Genomic DNA, 21,441 nt, shown 5'->3' on the forward strand with positions numbered 1-21,441 from the left:
TAAGTAAGTCGGCACAACATTGTGCAGCATGTACGGTTGACTTATGCAACCAATTTCATCCTGAAATTAGTTGCATTGTCGGTCGGACATGCAGTTAATCACAGATTTTTCATTTTATTATAATAATAATTGAATTATAATAATCTGACAGGCAATGAATTCACCACCTGGTAGCTGCCCTTCTGAAAGAGGCCTGAATGAGACATTTGAAGGAGGTTTAATTTAGGGTTGCTAGAGAAATTGCACTAGGACTTCAAATTACATTAACAAGCTTTGCAGGGACTCTGATACCTTTTTCTTAGGGCTGGTTTACAGTGAATGCGCTGTGCCAGCGTGAGTTGCTGGGCACATGCCCTACCTTTCTCAGTGTTATGGTAATGCATCTGCTATGTGATAAAAATGCATGCAACGGTGCATTATCATTACAACACATTACAAGGTAGTAATAATAATCCTAACATTTGTGTAGCGCTTTTCTCCTGTTGGCCTCTAGCTCAAGAGCTGCAGCCATTAATGGTCCTGACAAGGGGCCACCCTGCAGTGTTAGGAAGTCTTGCCCAAGGATTTCTTACTGAATAGGTACTGACCCTAGCCAGGATTCGATCCTGCATGCACATTCACTGTAAACTGGCCCTCACACTACTTGCTCATCTCTGCAATGTTCCACAATCAATAACTTTCGACATTTTCAACCCTGTACACTTTTGTACCCCTATCTCCTCACTTAAAGTGGACCCAAATTAAAAATACAAGATTTCAGAAATAAAATCCATTTTCTAAATTATAATAATAAATAGCAGTCTTTTTTTCAGCTGCATGATGACAAATATAAAATATTTTACATTTATTGGAGGAACCCCTCCCTTCCTTTCATATTGTCGGGACAGAATCCGGAAAATTGGTGGAGTAGGTGGAGTCCGGCAAAGGAGGAATTTCTAATGGCTGCCACCTGTACAACCCTAGTTATGAAAAGAGATGGGTGAAAAGCATGCACTGATAGCTCATAGGCTTGAAGGAGTGTTTATTTATCTTTGTATGTGTCAGAGTGGTGCAACTAAATATTTTAAAATTTAAAAAAAAAAAATGTTTGGTTTGGGTCCGCTTTAACGACTTGCATTCCACTGAAGATATTGCCATCAGTGATTATGCCATCTGCTTCTGATTTTGAAGTACCATGTCAATAAAAGCATAATTTTCATAAAGGCCCGGTGCACACCAAAAACCGCTAGCAGATTTTGAAACGCTTTTTATTTTTCTGTAGCGTTTCAGCTAGCATTTTGCGGTTTTGTGAAGCGTTTTTGGTGCAGTAGATTTCATGTATTGTTACAGTAAAGCTGTTACTGAACAGCTTCTGTAACAAAAAAACGCCTGCAAAACCGCTCTGAACTGCCGTTTTTCAGAGCGGTTTGCGTTTTTCCTATACTTTACATTGGAGGCAGAAGCACCTCCGCAATCCAAAATCTGTAGCAGCCCGAGAGTATGCGTTTCAGCAAAACGCCTCCCGCTCTGGTGTGCACCAGCCCATTGAGATACATTGACCAAGCGTATCCACATCCGCAAACAGATCGCAAAACGCAGCCAAACCACTTTGGTGTGCACTAGGCCAAAATGTTTTCCTGTAACTTACCAAAATGTGTCAAGCAAGGCTCTACTATACATTTTGAGTATAATAAAAGCTTGAAACCAACCAAAACTTCAAAATTACACCCAAAATCTCTGATCATTTACACTTCTGAGCTGCAGCTTTTCAACCTGCACTAATACGAATGTAAAGCTAGCCATACATCTAGCAGTGATAGGCAGATTCAAATCTCTCTGATAGAGATCCGTCAGCTGCCCATACACCGTAGGAGGATTCATGATTGATTTCAGCATTAAATATTTGGGGAATTGGCCGCATCCGCTGCCTCCTTAGTGTATAAATGTACCCCCCATGTGTGCATTTATACATTACCTGTCCCGTGTCGACCCACCACGCGGTGCTCATCCGTCTCTATAATCCCCTGCAAGTTATTGTATTGGATTGAATAAAAAATTTTTTAAAAAAGTTTGCTGCCATAGGTTGACGCTGCATGATCCTGGCATCAACACTGATCGCCAGGGAACGTCACTCTTAAGGCTCATACACACATCAGACCATAGTCTGGAAAATGAAAGATCACAGGGGCACCTATGACTGGCTAAATTATACTGGGGGCACATATACTTGGCTACTGGGAGCACTTATACTCACCATTGGTGAGCCGATCCCTCATCGTGCTACTCTAAGGCCACATACACACATCAGACCATAGTCTTTTGAAAATGAAAGATCTCAGACCAATTTTACCCCCTTCCATGTAGTATGAGAGCCATACCTTCAGTCTATTCTATGGAGCTCAACTCCCCATCAGACAGAAATCTTTGCAAGATGCTGCACACAAAGATGCTGTAGACATTCAAAACATCAGTATCTGCAAAAGATCTGTTCCAGCAAAAGATCCATTCCTGCAAAATGCATTCATAGTCTATGATATCTGCAGATCATCATACACACCTTAACAGACATTTATCTGCAGATCAGATCCACCAGGATGGATTTTCAAATCTGCAGATGAATGTCAGTGAAACAAGGTGTGTATGATGATCTGCAGATCTCAGACTATGAATGCAATTTGCAGGAACGGATCTTTGGCAGGAACAGATCTTTTGCAGATACTGATCTTTTGTGTCTGTACAGCATCTGTGTGTGCAGCATCTTGCAAAGATTTTTATCTGATGGGGAGTTCAGCTCAATAGAAAAGACTGTAAAGTTATGGCTCTCATACTACATGGAAGGGGGTAAAATTGGTCTGATCTTTCATTTTCAAAAGACTATGGTCTGATGTGTGTATGTGGCCTTAGAGTAGCACGATGAGGGATCAGCTCACCAATGGTGAGTATAAGTGCTCCTAGTATAATTTAGCCCGTCATAGGTGCCGCTGTACAGGTTAGCCACCCATAGGCGTCCCATTATAATGTTAGCTATCTATAGGTGCCACAGTATGGATATAGTATAGGATCCCCTCCTCCCCCCTCCCTTCGCAGAAATAGTGCCTGAAAGGATCTCCTTCTGCAGCTGCATACTTCCCTGACTCTCTCACTCCCTCCACAGCCATGTGGGTGGTCAGTACTGATACTGACCAGTGCCTATTGCCCATGCTGATCACACCACCACCTCAGATCTTTCCTGTTCACAGTACCGGGGAGCGGCTTGACATCTAGCCACGCGCCCCGGTTCTGCCGTGGACACAAGAGGTGTGATCGGTGCAGGCGACAAGCACAGTGAGCATTAGCACTGGCTACCCGCATGGCTGTGAAGGGAGTGGGGCAGATACGGAAGTATGCTGCTGCAGGGGGAAGATCCTTTCCGGCGGGGGGGGGGGGGGGGCGGCTACTCACAAATGTGGGTTGCAAAGGGGCAACAGACCACTAGTAGCAGGTGGAGACCATTAAATGACTCCACTATGGGTGACCAGCCTGTATACGGTCATGCTCTCTCTGATGAAAAAGGAACCCTTCAACTCTTGTAGAGTGGGGGATAGTATGCACAAAAATGGTGAAGAGGCACCAAGGTATGTATAAAATTAGTTTAAAACTCTTAAAAAAATATGCGGATGATTACCTTAATGACAACTTCGTACGACAATAGTTAATTTAGCACAGGCAAATTTTGTGGGTCCAAGCCCACTTCGTCAGGCAAATACAAGTGCCAAAGGATAAGTAATCAGCAGCATTGGGCACTATATACTTTACTGAAGAAGTGGGCTGGGACCCACAAAACTTGGGGGGGGGGGGGGGGGGGTGTTGGAATCACTACACAAGGGGTACGTGTGTCTACCTCTTTACTTTTGAACATAGCAAAATAAAACATCAGTGGGCTACCCTCCTTCCTTGCACTTTGTTAAAGGTAACTGGAAAGGAGGATGTGGGGACTCCCATATTTGTTTCCTATTAAACAATACCAGTTCTACCAGGTCTACATTGAACTGAAACAGGCCAATGGGAATCATCTCTCCCCAGGGAGGATTCCTACTGGCCTGTTACAATCAAATATGCTCTATATGCTTCTGTAAGGGCTTCAAAGAGAACCCGAGATGGGTTCTAACAATGCTATCAGCACACAGAGGCTGGGTCTGCATATACTGCTCTGCCTCTGTTGCTATACAGATCCCCCCCTAAGCCCCTCCTGCGCTCTGCTATGCCCCCATATATCACCCGCGTCCCTTTCCTCCAATCAGTGGGGAGGGAAGGGACGTGGGCAGGGACCAGAGCTATGGAGTATGCGGGGGAGCGGCGAGACTGACAGGGGTAAACAGCCGGCTAAGACACGCTGTGCGTCGACAGCACAGCTGGGCGATTTATGGGGGCAAAGCAGAGTGCAGGGGGGCTTAGGGGAATCGGTATAGCTGGGCAGTATATGCTGACCCATCCTCTGTGTGCTGATAACATTGTTAGAACCCACCTTGGGTTGTCTTTAACCTGTATATTAGCGCTTCTACCTAGCAGTGGGCCGAGTGGCTGTGAAACCGCACTAGCAGCAGAAAACTAGATGCATAACAGAAAATAATGTTAAAGTAACTTTCGGGCATAAAATCAAAAATCTATTTTTATCTGGTAAACAAGTAATAAGGATGCTAACCAGGCAATCCAAAAATTAAAATCACTTCCTTTTCTTGTTGATAAATGAACATTCATTAAAGAGGGAAAAAATGGGATATCAACATTAATGTTAAACACTTGACTCACCCATAGAGATATCTAAAGAACAAAATTGAATTGGGGAACTGAGTGTCACATATTCAAAGGCTTCATTTTAAATAACAAATATCAAAAATTTCCAGCACACATTAATAAAAACTCCCACCTAAAAATGAAAGAATCACCTATAATTAATGGCCATCAGTTAGTCCTTGTTGAAGTGCACTCCTATTAACCTCCTATAAATATAAAATCTTTCCTATAAGTGCTTGGTTCTCCACATAAATGAGTGACTTTTTGTTCTAAAGCAGCAGTTTCTAATTCATCCACAAGATGTCACCATGGCGCTGTTTCCATGCGTACTAATGCACCTTTAAATTGCTTAAATGCGCCCCGGCGAGGCTATAAAATGAATAGACCTCGCACATGCGCAGTATGTCTGAAGAAGTCCAGAGTAGCGAAACGCATCACGTGCAGTGTGACGCCAGACCAGGAAGCGGCTGCCGTAAAGCGTCCGTGCAGCCGCATTCTTCCTCTCGGTAACACGACCTTATGGTCGCATGAGAAGGCTCCACAATTATACCATGCGTCTGTGCCACCCGATGGTCGACTGAGGAAATAGAGCGGACTCTTTTGCTGACGCCATTGCTGCACCACTTTAGAGCGGTGGAAACGAGCGGTTGAGTTGCCTCTCACTGAGCTGTCCCGCTGGAGAAATATATTGGTCAGATAATTGAGGTCACCCAAGGAGTTTACTGCTTCTTAAAGAAGGCCTATCCCAGTATACAGATTGAGGTTTGACCCATGTGGGTATGTAATGAATGCGTATATGCGTGATGCATAGAGGCATGCTAGATTGTAGCATATGGGGTGACAGGGATATATAGCTGCTTTTACTGGATTTCTGGTTGTTATATACAGAAGCATCTATTTATGGGCCCGAAGATTAAATGTGTACACATTCTAGTTCTGGTTAATAGGAGTGCACTCCAACAAGGATTAACTGATGGCCATTAATTATAGGTGCTTCTTTGGTTTTTATGCAGGTGTTTTTATTAATGTGTGTTGGAAATGTTTGCTATTTATTATTTAAAATAAAGCCTTTGAATATGTGATACTCAGAGCTCCCCAATTCAATTTTGTTCTTTAGATAAATAATTATTCCCCAGTTTACCTGACTTATTTGGTATACACAAAATTTGGTACACAAAAAGTTGCAGGGCATGGTGGGTTGTCTTTTTACTTCTGTACTTCCCCCTCAATTAACTAATGCAGCCTGATTGGCTGAAGCCTCTTTCCCTTCAATTTTCCCCTCCCACACCTGTTCCTCTCTGATTGGCCAATATTTCTCATGCTGAGACAATGCACTTTCTATAGTGAAGGGCAGGCAAATCAAGCAGAGGAGTGTAAGGGAGGAAATTACATCAGGATTGGCTTCAAAATAGCCACAGTTAAAATGGGAAATGCCAAGAAGGATTTTCTCTTTACTGTAAAAAAAATAAATCACTAAAATCAAAATCTACTTAAAGCGGAATATAACCCTGCATTTCAACTTTGCTCTAAAACATTATTTACAGCATATATGCAAAAAACATTTTTTTTACTAGACCAGCATTGGAAGGGTTAAACACAGAGGTTTAAGGTACCGGGAGAGATATGCAGATGTTCAGATTGTTACATTCCATTTAGTTATATGTATCTATTGAGAAATGTTACACACTCTTTGGCTGTCCTCCAGCTCCTGAGAGAGTGAGTCACATTCAACACTTAGATACATTTATGTAAACAAAATGTATCTTTGTCAGCTTCGGATGCGTCTGCAGAAATCTCCAGGAACTTTAAAGCACTGTGTAACCCTTCCAATGCTGGTCTACTTAAAAAAAAATGCTGGTTGCATATAATATACTGTAAATAATGTTTTAGAGCAAAGTTGAAATGCAGGGTTATATTCTGCTTTAAGTGTTTTTTTTCTGAGATACTATGGCTGACAGCTCCTTTTTAACAACTCATGTGGATATGTGACAAAACACAGGGTATCCTGACAGGGCCACTGTGCATCTGGTATAGTGTGGCCCACGTCTAAAAAGATGAGGTCTGCTATTACATGAATGAAACTGGTGGACTCCCATGGTCACAGAAAACGGCTACAACTTTAAAATGCATTTGTCAAAATGAATGCTAATCCCAATAGCTTTGGTTCCATAAAAATGTAAATGAGCAGCTGACTACAAATTTACTCAGCAGTTTCTTATATATGTTACAAGAATGAGCTTTGAAATTGTCCAAAGATTTAACATCTTTATTGTGTACAAAGCAAAGAAAGTGAGTTTAGTTCTTGTATCCTCTGCTGGCTCTGCGTCCTCTGGCACGCTCAAACTTCCTGCCCTTGGAACGAACGTAGGGCCTAAGGGGAGAAAAAAAAAAAGGTCAGACACTTAACACATCTTAACCACTTCAGCCTACAGCTTCGAAAATCTTATGCATCCGAGCAATGTTCACCTCCCATTCATTCGCTAATAACTTTATCGCTACTTATCAAAATTAATTGATCTATATCTCGTTTTTTCCGCCACTAATTAGGCTTTCTTTAGGTAGTACATTTTGCTAAGAGCCACTTTACTGTAAATACATTTTAACAGGAAGATTAACCACCCTGGCGTTCTATTAAGATCGCCAGGGCAGCTGCATGAGGGTTTTTTTTAAATTAAAAAAAAACTATTTCATGCAGCCAACTGAAAGTTGGCTGCATGAAAGCCCACTAGATGGCGCTCCGGAGGCGTTCTTCTGATCGCCTCCGGCGGCCAAAAGTAACACGGAAGGTCGCAATGAGCGGCCTTCCGTGTTTTGTTTACTACGTCGCCATGGCGACGAGCGGAGTGACGTCATGGACGTCAGCCGACGTCCTGACGTCTGCCGCCTCCGATCCAGCCCTTAGCGCTGGCCGGAACTATTTGTTCCGGCTGCGCAGGGCTCAGGCGGCTGGGGGGACCCTCTTTCGCCGCTGCTCGCGGCGGATCGCCGCAGAGCGGCGGCGATCGGGCAGCACACGCGGCTGGCAAAGTGCCGGCTGCGTGTGCTGCTCTTTATTTGATCAAAATCGGCCCAGCAGGGCCTGAGCGGCACCCTCTGGCGGTAATGGACGAGCTGAGCTCGTCCATACCGCTAAGGTGGTTAAGATAGAAATGGAAAAAAATCATTATTTCTCAGTTTTTGGCCATTATAGTTTAAAATTAATACATGCTACAGTAATTAAAACCCATGCATTTTATGTGCCCATTTGTCCCGCTTATTACACCATTTAAATTACGTCCTTATCACAATTTATGGCGCCGATATTTTATTTAGAAATAAAAGGTGCATTTTTTCAATTTGCATCCATCACTATTTACAAGCTTATAATTTTAAAAAATTTAATAAGATACTCTCTTGACATGTATATTTAAAAAGTTCAGACCCTTAGGTAACTATTTATGTAGTTTTTTTTTTTTAATTGTAATTTTTTTTATTTTTTTTTTAATACAAAAATGTATTTGGGTAATTTTAGTTTGGGAGGTAAATAGCCAATTTTAGATGTAATATAATGTATTTTTTTATTCAATACAGGTATGTGGGTGCAGTTTACTATTTGGCCACAAGATGGCCACATTAAAAAAATTCCTGGATGCGAACGATGTCGCATCTAGGAACTAAAATGAAGAGAAGAAGTTTCCTGGGGGCAGAAATACCACGCTCTCTGATGAGAAAGCGTCGGTATTTCTGCCGGGGACTTAGATCGGTGAATGGGAATTATATTCCCATTCACTGATCGGGGGGGGCAGCGGGAGCGCGCGGGCCCGATCGCGCGCACCACACGGCTGCAGCACCACTGCCTATCTGGACTGATATATGCGTCCATATATGGCGAAGTGGTTAAACAGGACCTCTGCTGATTGTAACATGAAAAAGGCACTGCAGTGACCTACAGTAGAATGCAGTACATTATTCAGGATACCCACTTACTATACTTTCCCTGGTTTCAGCATCAGAAACCCTTCCTATAGCTATATATTGGTATGTAACCCGGCACTTACAGTGATCTTTAGTCTAGGCTCATGAGCTATGCAGAATTCTACCCCAAAGAATTCTGGGAGACCAGGTATATATTTTGTACTGGCTTTGGAACTCTCAATAAGCAAACATTCCACAGAGCTGCACCCGACAAGACTAAAGAGGTCACCATCTAATAAATTTCAGAATGTAAAACAGGGAAAGGAAAGTTTTTACAATTGGAAAACACTGACGACTGACACTGAGGGCTCAGCCACACTATAAATGTTTTTAAAAAATAGCTCCCATTCACTTTCATTAAAATTGTGGTAAAAATCGTGATTGCGTACGAGAAAAATCACGGCCATTTTTACCACTATTTTAATGAACGTAAATTGGAGCGATTTTTAAAAAAGCACACAAAGCGCTAAATCAATCACAAGCGCTCAGAAAAGCACTTATAGTTCGGCTGAGGTCTAACACTGACTGATAAATATTGGAAAAAAAAAAAAAAAAAAAAAATCTTTATTACTTTGTATATACTACTGTTATTTAATTATTAAAATTGCTGAATGTGTTTGTTGTGTGTTCCAAAGTTAACAAATACTTGGTCTCGAGTGCGCTGGGGCAGGAGGCTGTGTGACATAGCATTTGCTGGGAAAGTGGGGTTACATACCATTATACAGCAATATATAGATATATGAAGTGTTTCATCAACCAGGATTAAACATAAAATTGGGTATCCTGGATAATGTATTAAATTCCACTATACAGTAGAATCTCGTTACCGTAATCTAATATAGTAAACCTCTGGATACAGCAAACTCAGTCCTCAGCAACAGTGGCCTCAATTCACTGAGTTTTATCAAACACTTTATCAAACGTTTGATAAACGTTTGATAAATTACCTCATGGGTAAAATCTAATTTTGAATTAACTAAGGTGTTATATATTTATCGAATGTTTTACCGATAAAACGTTCAACAAATATATAACACCTTAGTGAGCTTTTACCCATGAGGTAAATTATCAAACGTTTGATAAACGTTTGATAATGCTCCGTGAATTGAGGCCAGTGTGTATAAATATACACTGTATGAGCAAGTCTTCCTCTAAACTGAAACGTTACCAGGTTTGAACTGATTATCCCCAAATATTACAAACCAGCAAGAAATTCCACTAATTCAAATCAGCCAGCGCCGTTCAGCTAAGCAATATACATACTGTTATAGACACCTTTATAGTATGAAGAGTGACAGATACTCAATTGGATCAGTGGGGCTTGTTCTGCTTGCAGGCACACAACCTATCGACTTGAACCATTTTATACACTGCAAAATGTGTTCTCCCATGAGCTGTTTTAACCATTTGGGGACCCCAAGCTAAACAGGACCGGAGGAGATTGCGGCAAGTCCAACAGTGGAGCGAAGAGGTTTAACAAAATAAGATAGATAACTCACTTAGTATGACTGTGGGGAGTACCAGGTGCCTTGCCAAAGTGTCTGTAGACCTCACGTCCCTTACGAGGCCCTGATGGAAAATAAACAGAATAGTTTTTAACAAGTATCGGACAAAAAGTACAAATGAGGGGAATATGGAGGCTGACATGCATTTCCTTTTAAACAAATCAGAGCCTGGCTATCTTGCTGATCATCTGCTTCGAATACGTATAGCCATAGACCCTGAACAAGCATGCAGATCTTGTGATTTCAGTCTGATTGGATTGCCACAAAAGCTTGATTCAGGTGTGTCTTTCAAATACTACTGCAGCCAAAACATCAGCAGGACTGGCAGGCAACTGGTATTTAAAAAGGGAATAAATATGAACCACCATATTATCCTTACTTCAGGTGTACTTTATAAACCTGTATCACAGCATCTGACAATTACTGTATACACTTTCATTCTGACTGCAACTTATACAAAATACTTGCACCAAAATTACTCCTTGAGCAACCAGTTTACTCTAAGCTTGTTCAATGTTCTCCTTAATTTTGGTGAGCACCCGGCTGTCATCAGCTCACCTCCTCCTATGCTGTAAACAGAGCTGTACACAGAAGCACCGGCCCTGCATTCTCTCATCTCGTTCCAACCGACACCTTTTTATGCCACCCGGCTGAGAAAAAAAATTCTGGGGAGAGCACTGCTTGTTTCTATGCAACAGCACTTTGCTGACTACAAGGACAGTGGTGAGTCTCTTTAAGCGTATTCCTTATTTTAAAATTTGACTGCACTACACATCTGGATATCCAAAACAAAATTAATACAAGGTGTAAGTTATGAGATAAAAATAACACAAATGTTCAGGTTCCCAAAATTTGTAAGGTACAACTCCTGTGCAGTTTCATTATACCATCTAATTTTAGCGCATAAACATGAATTGGCCGCAGGATACAGCAGGTATGGCTTTTCCTGCTGCTGCACAAGTCCCCTGCAGCGTTTTAAATACTATTCCCCCCTCTAGGTCCACATTGATAGTGGGGAATAATGCAATTCTGCTTCCAGTTATTGCTGGCAGCCGAATTACAGTGTTTTAAAAGAAACTTCAGCTCAGTCTTCTGACGGCACCAAAGTTACTGGCTGTGCGCCGCTATAGCCGTAATTCCTATTACGGTCTATGGTGGCGCCTGCAGCGCCCAAATCTCCTGCGCTGAATTTTAGCACCAACTATAGCTTGGTACACACCTTCAAATTTTGATTGGCCAATTTTGCAATCTCCATATAGTATGAGACCTTACTTACACAATATATCCATAATATAAAAAAAAAATCTGTTGGCTGTCACACTACATGGAGGTGGTAAAACTGGCCAAACAAAACTGAAGGGGTGTGCTAGGTTCTTGACAGTTCTCTCTTCAATAAATCTAACCAGTGCTTAACTAGCTAATCTTTAAGGCCTGGAACCCACTGAAATCCGCAAAAGGCAACCGCTAGCGTTTTGTCTGAGCGGTTTGCAAGCGGATTCATGCGCGTTTTCGGTCGCGTTTTGCAACAGTATTTTTTTGCTCAGCGGTTGTGTAGCGTTTTGCGTTTTTATCCTGATTGGTCCTGTGAATTATTTTTAATTTTGTTACAGTGTGCTAAACCGCTCAGTTTAGGTTTTGCTGAGCGTTTCAATACTTTACATTGAAGCACTAACGCTCCCAAAATGCTGCAGGTCCTGCGTTTGCGTTTCTGGGAAACGCAAACGCTCCTGTGAAAGTTGCCCCATCCATTAACATCAGCTGAGCGTTTTGGCAAAACGCTAGCGTATCGCAGCGCTGCCAAAATGCTCAAAAAAACGCTCTTGTGGGTTCCAGCCCTAAAAGCAGACTTGAAGGTGGAAGAAAACAGACCAAAGTTTGGTTGTCACAACCATAAATCTCTCACTATGATAGGTTCTTATTCCAACATCATGGACTGCGGGAGCCACTGAGTCACATATTTAAATACACAATCCTCGGTTACAGCATCTCCGTAGGAATTAAGAGAGACTCTGAAGCGACATTAAAAATTGCTTTTTAACTTATCAACATGGGCATGTTTGCCCCCTGCTAAAACGCCGCTATCCCGCAGCTGAACGAGGAGTCTTTACCCCCCAAATCCCCCTCCTGCAAAATCAACGACCAACTTGGTCGTAGATTTTGCTCTTCCTGGAGGCAGAGCTAGTGGCTGTAGCTCTGCCTCCATGCGCATCTATCAGCCGGCGGATCTCCGCCTGTCCCCTGCCCCTCTCAGTGAAGGAAGACAGAGGGGCGGGGGAGAGGCGGCGATCAGCGCTGATAGACGTGCTGAGAGGCAGGGCTGCAGCCATTAGCCCTGCCTCAATAGGAAGCGCTGCCCGGGAACAACGGAGGGGATTTGGGGGGTAAAGACCACTCGTTCAGCCGCGGGATAGCTACGCTTTAGCAGGGGCAGACATGCCCATGTTGATTATAAGGTAAAAAGCGATTTTTTTATGTTGCTTCAGAGTCGCTTTAAAGTGAACCTTAAAGAGAGTCTGAAGCGAGAACAAATCTCGCTTCAGACCTCATAGTTTCAGGGGCATGTGTGCCCCTGCTAAACCGCTGCTATCGCGCCGCTAAACGGGGGTCCCTTCACCCCCAAATCCCCCTCCGTGCAGCGCATACCCGCTTCCTGGTTGGGGCAGGGCTAACCGCCGCAGCCCTGCCCCACACGCGTCTGTCATTGCGTATCTCCGCCTCTCCCCCGCCCCTCTGTCTTCCTTCACTGAGAGGGGCGCCGGAGAGGCGGCGATGCGCCGCTGATAGACTCGACTGGAGGCAGGGCTGCAGCCGTTAGCCCTGCCTCCAGGAACGACCAAGTCTACGACCAAGGTTTGCGGGGGTGGGTTTGGGGGTGAAGGGACCCCCGTTTAGCCACGGGATATCGGCGTTTTAGCAGGGGCACACATGCCCCTGCTAACTATGAGCTCTGAAGAGAGATTTATTCTCGCTTCAGAGTCTTTTTTTTTTTTTTTTTTCTGGCTTAAAAAGTTTTACTCACCTAGGGCTTCTACCAGCCCCCTGCAGCAGTCCTGTGCCCTCGCAGTCACTCACTAATCCTCTGGTCCCCCCGCTGGCAGCTAGTTTCGTTTTTGCCGACAGGACTGGCCATGCGTAGCTGTTTCCGCATTCCCGACTGTAATTAGCGCTATTGCAGGCCGCAACGCGTACAAAAATACGCGTTGCCGCATATCTATGCATGCGTAATGCGGCAACGCGTATTTTTGTACGCGTTGCGGCCAGCAATAGCGCTAATTACAGTCGGGAATGCGGAAAAAGATACGCGTGGCCAGTCCTGTCGGGCCTGTCAGCAAAAACAAAACTAGCTGGCAGCGGGGGACCAGAGGATTAATGAGTGGCTGCGAGGGCACAAGACTGCTGAAGGGGGCTGGTAGAAGCCCCAGGTGAGTAAAACTCATTTTTATTTTCTGGCTTAAGTGTCTCTTTAAGGGGCTTTGGAACAAAATGTACATATGTCTGTAACAGACCAGGCTTTCTTGTCTAGAATTGGCCTAGTTATGGTTCAGTCTAGAACTCATGTAATCAGTTCGGTCAGGTGATAGATATGCAAGACTCTGATCAAAGCAAATGAAGAGCTTTGCAAATCAGCTGATCAACCAAATTACATGCTTCTCCATGAGATCTCCTAGACATGGCCCTCGCTACTCACCAGGTAGAAGAATACATGGAATTCTGAAACAGCAACCAAGAAACTCAACCTTATGTTGATGGTGTAGGAAAGCAACATTTTTGATAAACTATGAAAATGCATTCCAGAACAATAGTATGTTTCTGTATTGTAAAATGAAAGTTAGCTGTGTACTGGTAGAAACAAAAAGTTTTTTTTAAATTGACTGATATAGTGCTATCTTCTGTGGTGCTGCATAGATCCTGAAATAGCCAGGTCGGTCATTACCTGAAAGCAGGACAGTGTTCTGGCCTTTGGGGGCAGCCAGAGCCAGCTGGTCAAATGTCAGGATTTGTCCCCCAGATCGCAGGATTCTTGTACGAGCTCCGCTGGACACTTTCAGTGCACACACCTGGCACAAAACACAGCAAATGTTAAAAATCTCACCTAAAGGTGGCAAAAGGCATGAAATACCATTAGATACACAGGTACGACCAAGGTTTATTAAATGAAAGATTTTACTGTAAGCAACTAGGTTTCCCTACACGTTTAGGGTAGGAGACTGGCGGTGAAAAACTGAAAAGTGGTAGGCGTAGTAATAAAGCACACCAGAAATAAGACATGTGGAGACTGACAAGTCTTTCCTTTTAAACAATGCCATACACCTACTGATCCTCTGCCTTTCATACTTTTAGCCATGACCTTGAACAAGCACACAGATCAGGTGCTCTGACCCAAAAAGCTGCATGCTTGTTTCAGGTGGGAGATTCAGAGATTACAAGTACAGCAGGCAGCTGGTATTGTTTAAAATCTATATTACAGCCACCATATGCTTCTCACTTGAAATTCCCTTTAATTTCTTCAGTGACAATCTGCATTTAACAGATTATACTTAAATGGAACCTGACGTTAGAGGAACATGCAGGCTGCCATCTTAATTTCCTTTAAAACAATGCCCTTTTACTGACTTGTTTGTAGATGCAGTCACAAGCTCAGAATGAGGATGCAGATCAGATGCTTTGGCACTAGTGAGAGTTCATTGGCTATATGCTTGTTGCAGGAGTGTGACAAAAACCACCAAAGCCAAAAGCTCATCATGACAGCCAAGACAACTGCCATTGTTTACAAGGCATTTAAGACTGCAGCTCAATATTCCTCTCACTTCAGGTTCCCTTTAAGCTAGGTATGCCCACTTGATGACATTTATCTGAAGTGGCCTTTTAGCTGACAGTCTAGCATGCACAAGTGTCCATCCAATACCCCTGCAGTGTTCTCCCCAGAAATTTTTTTCACCCGGGTGGCATGAAAAAGTAGCCGGGTGGGGTAAAATGGGCGTGGCCATGACGTGTGCGGGAAAATGGGTGGAACCATTACATGGGCGTAGCCAACTGTAATGTAGTGGGTAAGTAGGTCAAGCTGTGGCTAGTGAGGTGGGTGGGTAAGTAGGTCAGGCTAGTGAAGTGTAGGTCAGGCTGGTGGCTAGTGGGGTGGGAGGGTTACTAGGTCAGGCTAGTGGGGTGGGAGGGTTACTAGGTCAGGCTGGAGGCTAGTGGGGTGGGTAGATAGGTCAGGCTGGTGGCTAGTGGGGTGGGTAAGTAGTTCAGGCTAGTGGGGTGGGTGGGTAATAGTTCAGGCTGGTGGCTAGTGGGGTGGGTGGGTAAGTAGTTCAGGCTAGTGGGGTGGGTGGGTAATAGTTCAGGCTGGTGGCTAGTGGGGTGGGTGGGTAAGTAAGCCAGGCTAGTGGGGTGAGTGGGAGGGTAAGTCAGTCAGGCTGGTGGCTACTGTGGTGGGTGAGTGGTTAGGTAGGTCAGACTAGTGGCTAGTGGGGTGGGTAGGTAGGTCAGACTAGTGGCTAGTGGGGTGGGTAGGTAGGTCAGACTAGTGGCTAGTGGGGTGGGTAGGTAGGTCAGACTAGTGGCTAGTGGGGTGGGTAGGTAGGTCAGACTAGTGGCTAGTGGGGTGGGTAGATAGGTCAGACTAGTGGGTGGGGGGGGGGTAGGTAGGTCAGACTAGTGGGTGGGGGGGTAGGTAGGTCAGACTAGTGGGTGGGGGGGTAGGTAGGTCAGACTAGTGGGTGGGGGGGTAGGTAGGTCAGACTAGTTTAGGTAGGTCAGACTAGTGGGGTGGGTAGGTAGGTCAGACTAGTGGGGTGGGTAGGTAGGTCAGACTAGTGTTGTGGGTAGGTAGGCCCCCCCTCCCTCCCTCCCTCTCAGATAGCATGGCAGCAGATCGCTCCTCACATTGATCCTCAGCTGTTCCCTAAAGGTCTCCCCGAGCTTCAGTACCTGCTCCGTGCTGCAAGACAGGGCACAGCCCTGCTGATCACCCGGAGCACACCATCCACCTCTGCCATCCAGCGCCGCGCTGCCAACCACTGCGGGCTGGGTATGTATATATAAATATCTCATAGCCTGCATATGGAGCAAGACAGATTCATCCGTCAGTGAGCTGCGCACATGCCTCTCTCTCCACACACGTCCCTGCACACTAGCACAGCTCTCACAGGCACACGGCTCTGCAGAAGGCGGCTAGCGCTAATGCCACGCCTCTTATATTTGCTAAGCCTATCAAAGCACGAGCTCGCCGGGAAGCGCGAGATCTCGAGTGTAGAGGGGAAGCAGCGCATCTGACAGCCGGACGGACACTTGCGGCTCGCGATGACAGGGACACGCAGATTTATCAGCCGGGCCGTAACTTATTTTACTTGGGCTCGGAGACAACGGGGGTTTCATCAGCTGGGCGGTAATTAAACTTACCCGGGCGCTCCGCCCGGCTGATTGATCCTGGGGAGAACACTGCCCTGTATGGCACTTGGCCCAAACTATAGCCCTAGGGATCAATCTTTGCAGGCAACAATCTTAGTGCAAATATACACCCCTTAGGGAGGGTCTGGAGTAATATACAAGTAACAATTGCTCATGTATTGTAATTAACATGTGGCTCGATAGTGTACTGTTCAGTAAGGCAGCACCTATTCAGTAGGAGACCTTGGGCTAGACTCCCTAAAACTGCTACTGCCTATAGAGCACGCTGTAGAGGCTGCAGCTCTGGCGCTTTGAGTCCACCAGGAGAAAAACACAATACAAATGTCTTTTAGTCAAATCCTCCAGAAGAGATAAGCTACATTACCTTCAGTTTGGGGATGTCTTGAATCCTGACATCATCTGTGATGCAGCCAACCACCACTGCAGTTTTGCTCTCACGACCAGGAAGCTTCATCTTGCGAATCTGCAGATATATAAACCGGTATATTTAAAAACGTTAGAAATGAGGTTTACATCATATGTGACTTGCAGGAATAATCCCCCATTTCATTACATAGGTGTGTGCTTTGTGTACCCTCTCCTGTGATCACTCACCAATCGGGACAGAGACAGAGGTGGCCTGTTGGTACGGCTCATAAACAGACGTCTCAACACCACTTTATTAAAGCCGGCATGAGTACGACGGGCCAAGAAACGGTAAAGCTGCAAAAAAGTGTATTGAAAAAAAACAAACCTTTATTAAACCAGCACAACTATTTAGGACATTTGAAATCTCACAGGCAAATTATAGAATTACTGACCTTAACCAGGAGTCTAAGATAGATATCCTGACTTTTGGGCTCCTTTCGCCGCACCTTGCGGTCCTTGTTGTGGCGGATATCTACTCCCTAGAAGACAAACACTCAAAAATATAGTTTCTATAACTGACAGTTCATCCAACAAGACATTCCAGTATAGTAGTATTTTAAAGGTCACTTTTTACTACAATGAACCGCCCTCCAAAAAAAGAGAGATCTGTAATGAAGCATCTCTCGCGTGCGCAATGCATGCTGGGAGATGTAGTCTGTGGATGAAAGTATGAAGATGTGTAGTGTTACGAGACTAATGTGGACGCTACCATCTTTATCCTTTAAAATAATTGCTACACGTCTGGCTAAGATAAGATTCTATGCTTTAAATAACTTCACCCAATACAGGCTCACTGAACTGAAAAGGATAAGGAGGATGACATTTTCTTCTAAACAATTGGCTGTCCTGCTAATTTCTGCCTCTTAACACATTCAGCCGTATACCCTGAACAAGCATGCAAGTCAGGTGCTCTGACTCAAGTCAGACTGGATTAACTGCATGCTTGTTTCAAGTATGCGATCCAGACACTACTGCAGCCAACGACATCAGCAGGACTGCCAGGCAACTGGTATGGTTTAAAAGGAAATTATTTCATATCCCTCTCACTTCAGGTATCCTTTAACTTAAGTGCCTGCTAGAGAGATAGGATCTGGAGTTTTCCTTCCCAAATGTTTCTGTTTGGTATACAATTACTAGTTTTATTATGGCTCGTACACATGTAACTTCTCTGCACAACCAACCCAACGATATGACTAACCCCTCAACCAAGCCCATTGCACGACTTGTATTTTGCAAGCACCAACCAACAACTCATTTGCATACTGCGCATGCAAGCCAAACGACAGACTGCACAATATGGCCACATTCAAAACAAGTACAAGTTGATCAAACGATTTGAACACACTCCACCAACTACATGATATCAGCCCAACAGTTGAGTTGAACTGGGCAAATTGCCTGTTATCAGTCATTCGTCCAGTAGTTTGTCACATGCCCAACTATCGTCCAACAGACTAAGTTTGGACGATAGCTGGCTGGAAAAGTAGCTTGTGTATACAAGCCTTTAGTTGGGGGAATCAGATCTTTGAAGACTGCTAATAAAATTTGAAAAGCTAATGATTAAAAGGAACCTGAGGTGAGCAGGATATAGAAGCTGACATGTTTGTTTCCTTTTTAAATAATGCAAATTGCCTGGCTGTCCTGCTCATACTCTAATACTGTAAGCCATAGACCCTGAACAAGCATGCAGATCAGAGGTCTATGACAAGATGCTGCATGCTTGTTTCAGGTGTGCGATTTATACCATACTGACTAGAAAGATCTTCAGGACTGTCAGGCAGCTTCTGTAAGTCTCACATCGTGGCTTACTTTTAAATGACGGCTTCATCAAACTGTCAATTAAATCTATTAAGCATCAACTGTACAGAGATTACAAAATTATCTATTTGTTGCATGCTTGTTCAAGGTTCATAGCACACTAGTGATGTCAACAACTCAACCAGTATACGGTTTATTTTTAAAGGAATAATAAAAATCATTTTTCCAGAGTGTCTCACACATACATTTCTGTATTTGGGATCCCCCTCCTATATAATAGCACTGTGTGAGCAGGCGATGGACCAGCACTGAAGTCCCGCTCTGTATGTGTACAATGGCAGCATTACTAGGCAGAGCAGAGTATCCAGACTTCCCTCCGCTACGTGTACCCCATCAGGCCGGATACAACCCTGAGCGGTGCACCATCCCTCCATCACACAAATTACTCTCATTCCCTGTCAATATCAGCCAAGCCCGGTCCCCCACCGCCAGCCGCTCCCCGCAGAGCCCACATGGCTGCGGGCTAACGTTCCGAGGACCAGGATGGCAGCAGATTCTAATGTAAGGCTGCTTCTCACCATGATGGCAGCTGTAGCACCAGCGGCTTCTCGGGGAGGAAAGGAAGGAGGAGGGTTTCCCGCGGAGGATTATGGGAACGCACAGAGGCAGGAAGCTGGCAGGCACCGCCGATGACGCTCTCTCTGGTTGACTCTATGATTGTTGGAGGACTAACAGGTCCTCTCTCACACACACATGATGCATCATGCTGGTGTGGTGATACGTAGGCTGGAACTCCTGTCTGACACACCGCCTATTTTGCAGCCATGCTTGGAAGTAAGCTACTGTCATGTCTGAGGAAAGCATTCGTGTTGTGCTTTGCTGTGAGTGAACATGCCTACAATGGGCACGATTCACGCAACTTTTTCACCTGTTTAGGTCATAGTAAAATGTCTGTAAATATTTCTGATTTTTTTTATATGAATGTAGTACAATATATCGGTTAATTTACTGATATTCTACTACAGGCTTTCTTTGGGTAGTACTTGTTGCTAAGAATTATTTTATTTTATATGCATTTTAAAGGGAATATATATATATTTTTTTCTCCCCAAAAAATTGAAAAACAAAGAAATCATTTCTTAATTTTCATCCACCATAGTTTTAAATTAAAAAATGCTACTGTAAATTCAACCCACACATTTTATGGTACTTGTGTATTATCCTGTATAGACATGTGAACAGTTTGTCAGTTACACAGGCTGGGAAAGTGTATACAATAATGTTTCTTCAACAGCTGATTCCTCACTACACAGCAGCTGTTAATGGGATCCTGAAGCGAGTAAAAATATTTAAAATTAACACATGAGGTAACTTCAAATGAATCTATGTAAAAATAGAGCGCTCTATAGTGCGTTTATCAAAGGGCAATTTTTATTAAACAAGTTAAAATGTACTCACAAACATCAATGTCACAATCGCTTGTCAGTGGTAAGCCAGCCGCTTGAACACTGGGTGGTGGATGGCAACGCGCTGTGGCCAGCAGCGTGATCTCCGTTGACCTGGGCTGCCATCTCGCTTCCGGGTGGGCGTGGCTTGCTGTTAGTGTGCGTCTGACGTCATTACGCGTTTCGGCGCGCTGCGCCTTCATCAGATCTGATAAAGGCGCAGCGCGCCGAAACGCGCAATGACGTCAGACCGGGTGGTTGCCATCCACCACCCGGTGTTCAAGCGGCTGGCTTACCTCTGACAAATGATTGTGACATTGATGTTTGTGAGTACATTTTAACTTGTTTAATAAAAATTGCCCTTTGATAAACACACTATGGAGGGGCGGAGTTAGCCATGGCGGCGTAAAGACGTGTTTCTACAGAGCTCCTCACTCACCCACAACGTATCAAAGACTGGAATCCGTTTCAACGCCCAGACCTATATCAAAATATGACTGGAAGATCCAAGAGCAAAAAGGGAACTAAAACGCCAAGCCCCGAGACCTCGCCCGGGCAGCAGAGAGTCACAAAATACCTCAAACGCAACGAGGCCACGCAGACTCCATCTAAGATGGCCGACACTCCGCCCAACACCGGCGGCACGGACAAGGCCCTGGAAGCAGCGGCAGCCACCACTAGATCTCTGAACGAGATAAGAGACTTCCTTCATAACCTCCCCACAAAAGACGACCTTTCTGAGCTTGCAGACCGGATCTCAGCGGCTGCACGAGCGGAGCTGCAAGTCGTACAAGCGGAGGTAGAAGCGCATGACGCAAGATTGGTAGGCCTAGAAGGAGAGATGGCGACGATGAAAACAGACCTAGCCAAACTGAAAGAGAGCAACCAACAACAAGTGATGGTGAACTCCCTACTGCGCGCAGGGCTGGAAGATCAGCAAAACCGGAGCCAACGATGCAACATTAGGGTACGAGGCCTACCGGAATCTATAGAAACACCGCAGATTGAGGATACTCTAACAAATATATTTAATGAGATCCTTAGACAGCCCGCTGGTCATATCATCAAGATAGACAGAGCCCACAGAGCATTGAGACCCATACCGGCTGAAAATGAACCACCACGCGACATTATTTGTAGACTCCACCATTACAGTGTGAAGGAAGCGATAATGCAGGCCGCGAGGAAAATGGAGGTCATAGAGCATG

At 44.4% G+C, this 21,441-nt stretch overlaps 1 protein-coding gene across 1 annotated transcript; it reads right to left on the minus strand.

Moving 5' to 3' along the window:
- Nucleotides 1–6,997: 6,997 nt before the first annotated feature.
- On the minus strand, nucleotides 6,998–19,469 carry RPL18 (ribosomal protein L18). Its single transcript, XM_068262655.1, has 7 exons — nucleotides 19,367–19,469; nucleotides 17,423–17,509; nucleotides 17,217–17,324; nucleotides 16,987–17,085; nucleotides 14,146–14,269; nucleotides 10,206–10,275; nucleotides 6,998–7,123 (listed from the first exon to the last, which is right to left on the minus strand). The coding sequence occupies exons 1-7, from the start codon at nucleotides 19,367–19,369 to the stop codon at nucleotides 7,048–7,050; spliced, it is 567 nt and encodes a 188-aa protein (XP_068118756.1). The 5' UTR covers nucleotides 19,370–19,469; the 3' UTR covers nucleotides 6,998–7,047.
- Between the last annotated feature and the right edge of the window lie 1,972 nt (nucleotides 19,470–21,441).

The sequence above is a fragment of the Hyperolius riggenbachi genome, chromosome 12 (assembly GCF_040937935.1).
Source record: "Hyperolius riggenbachi isolate aHypRig1 chromosome 12, aHypRig1.pri, whole genome shotgun sequence".
Taxonomy (NCBI): Eukaryota; Metazoa; Chordata; class Amphibia; order Anura; family Hyperoliidae; genus Hyperolius; species Hyperolius riggenbachi.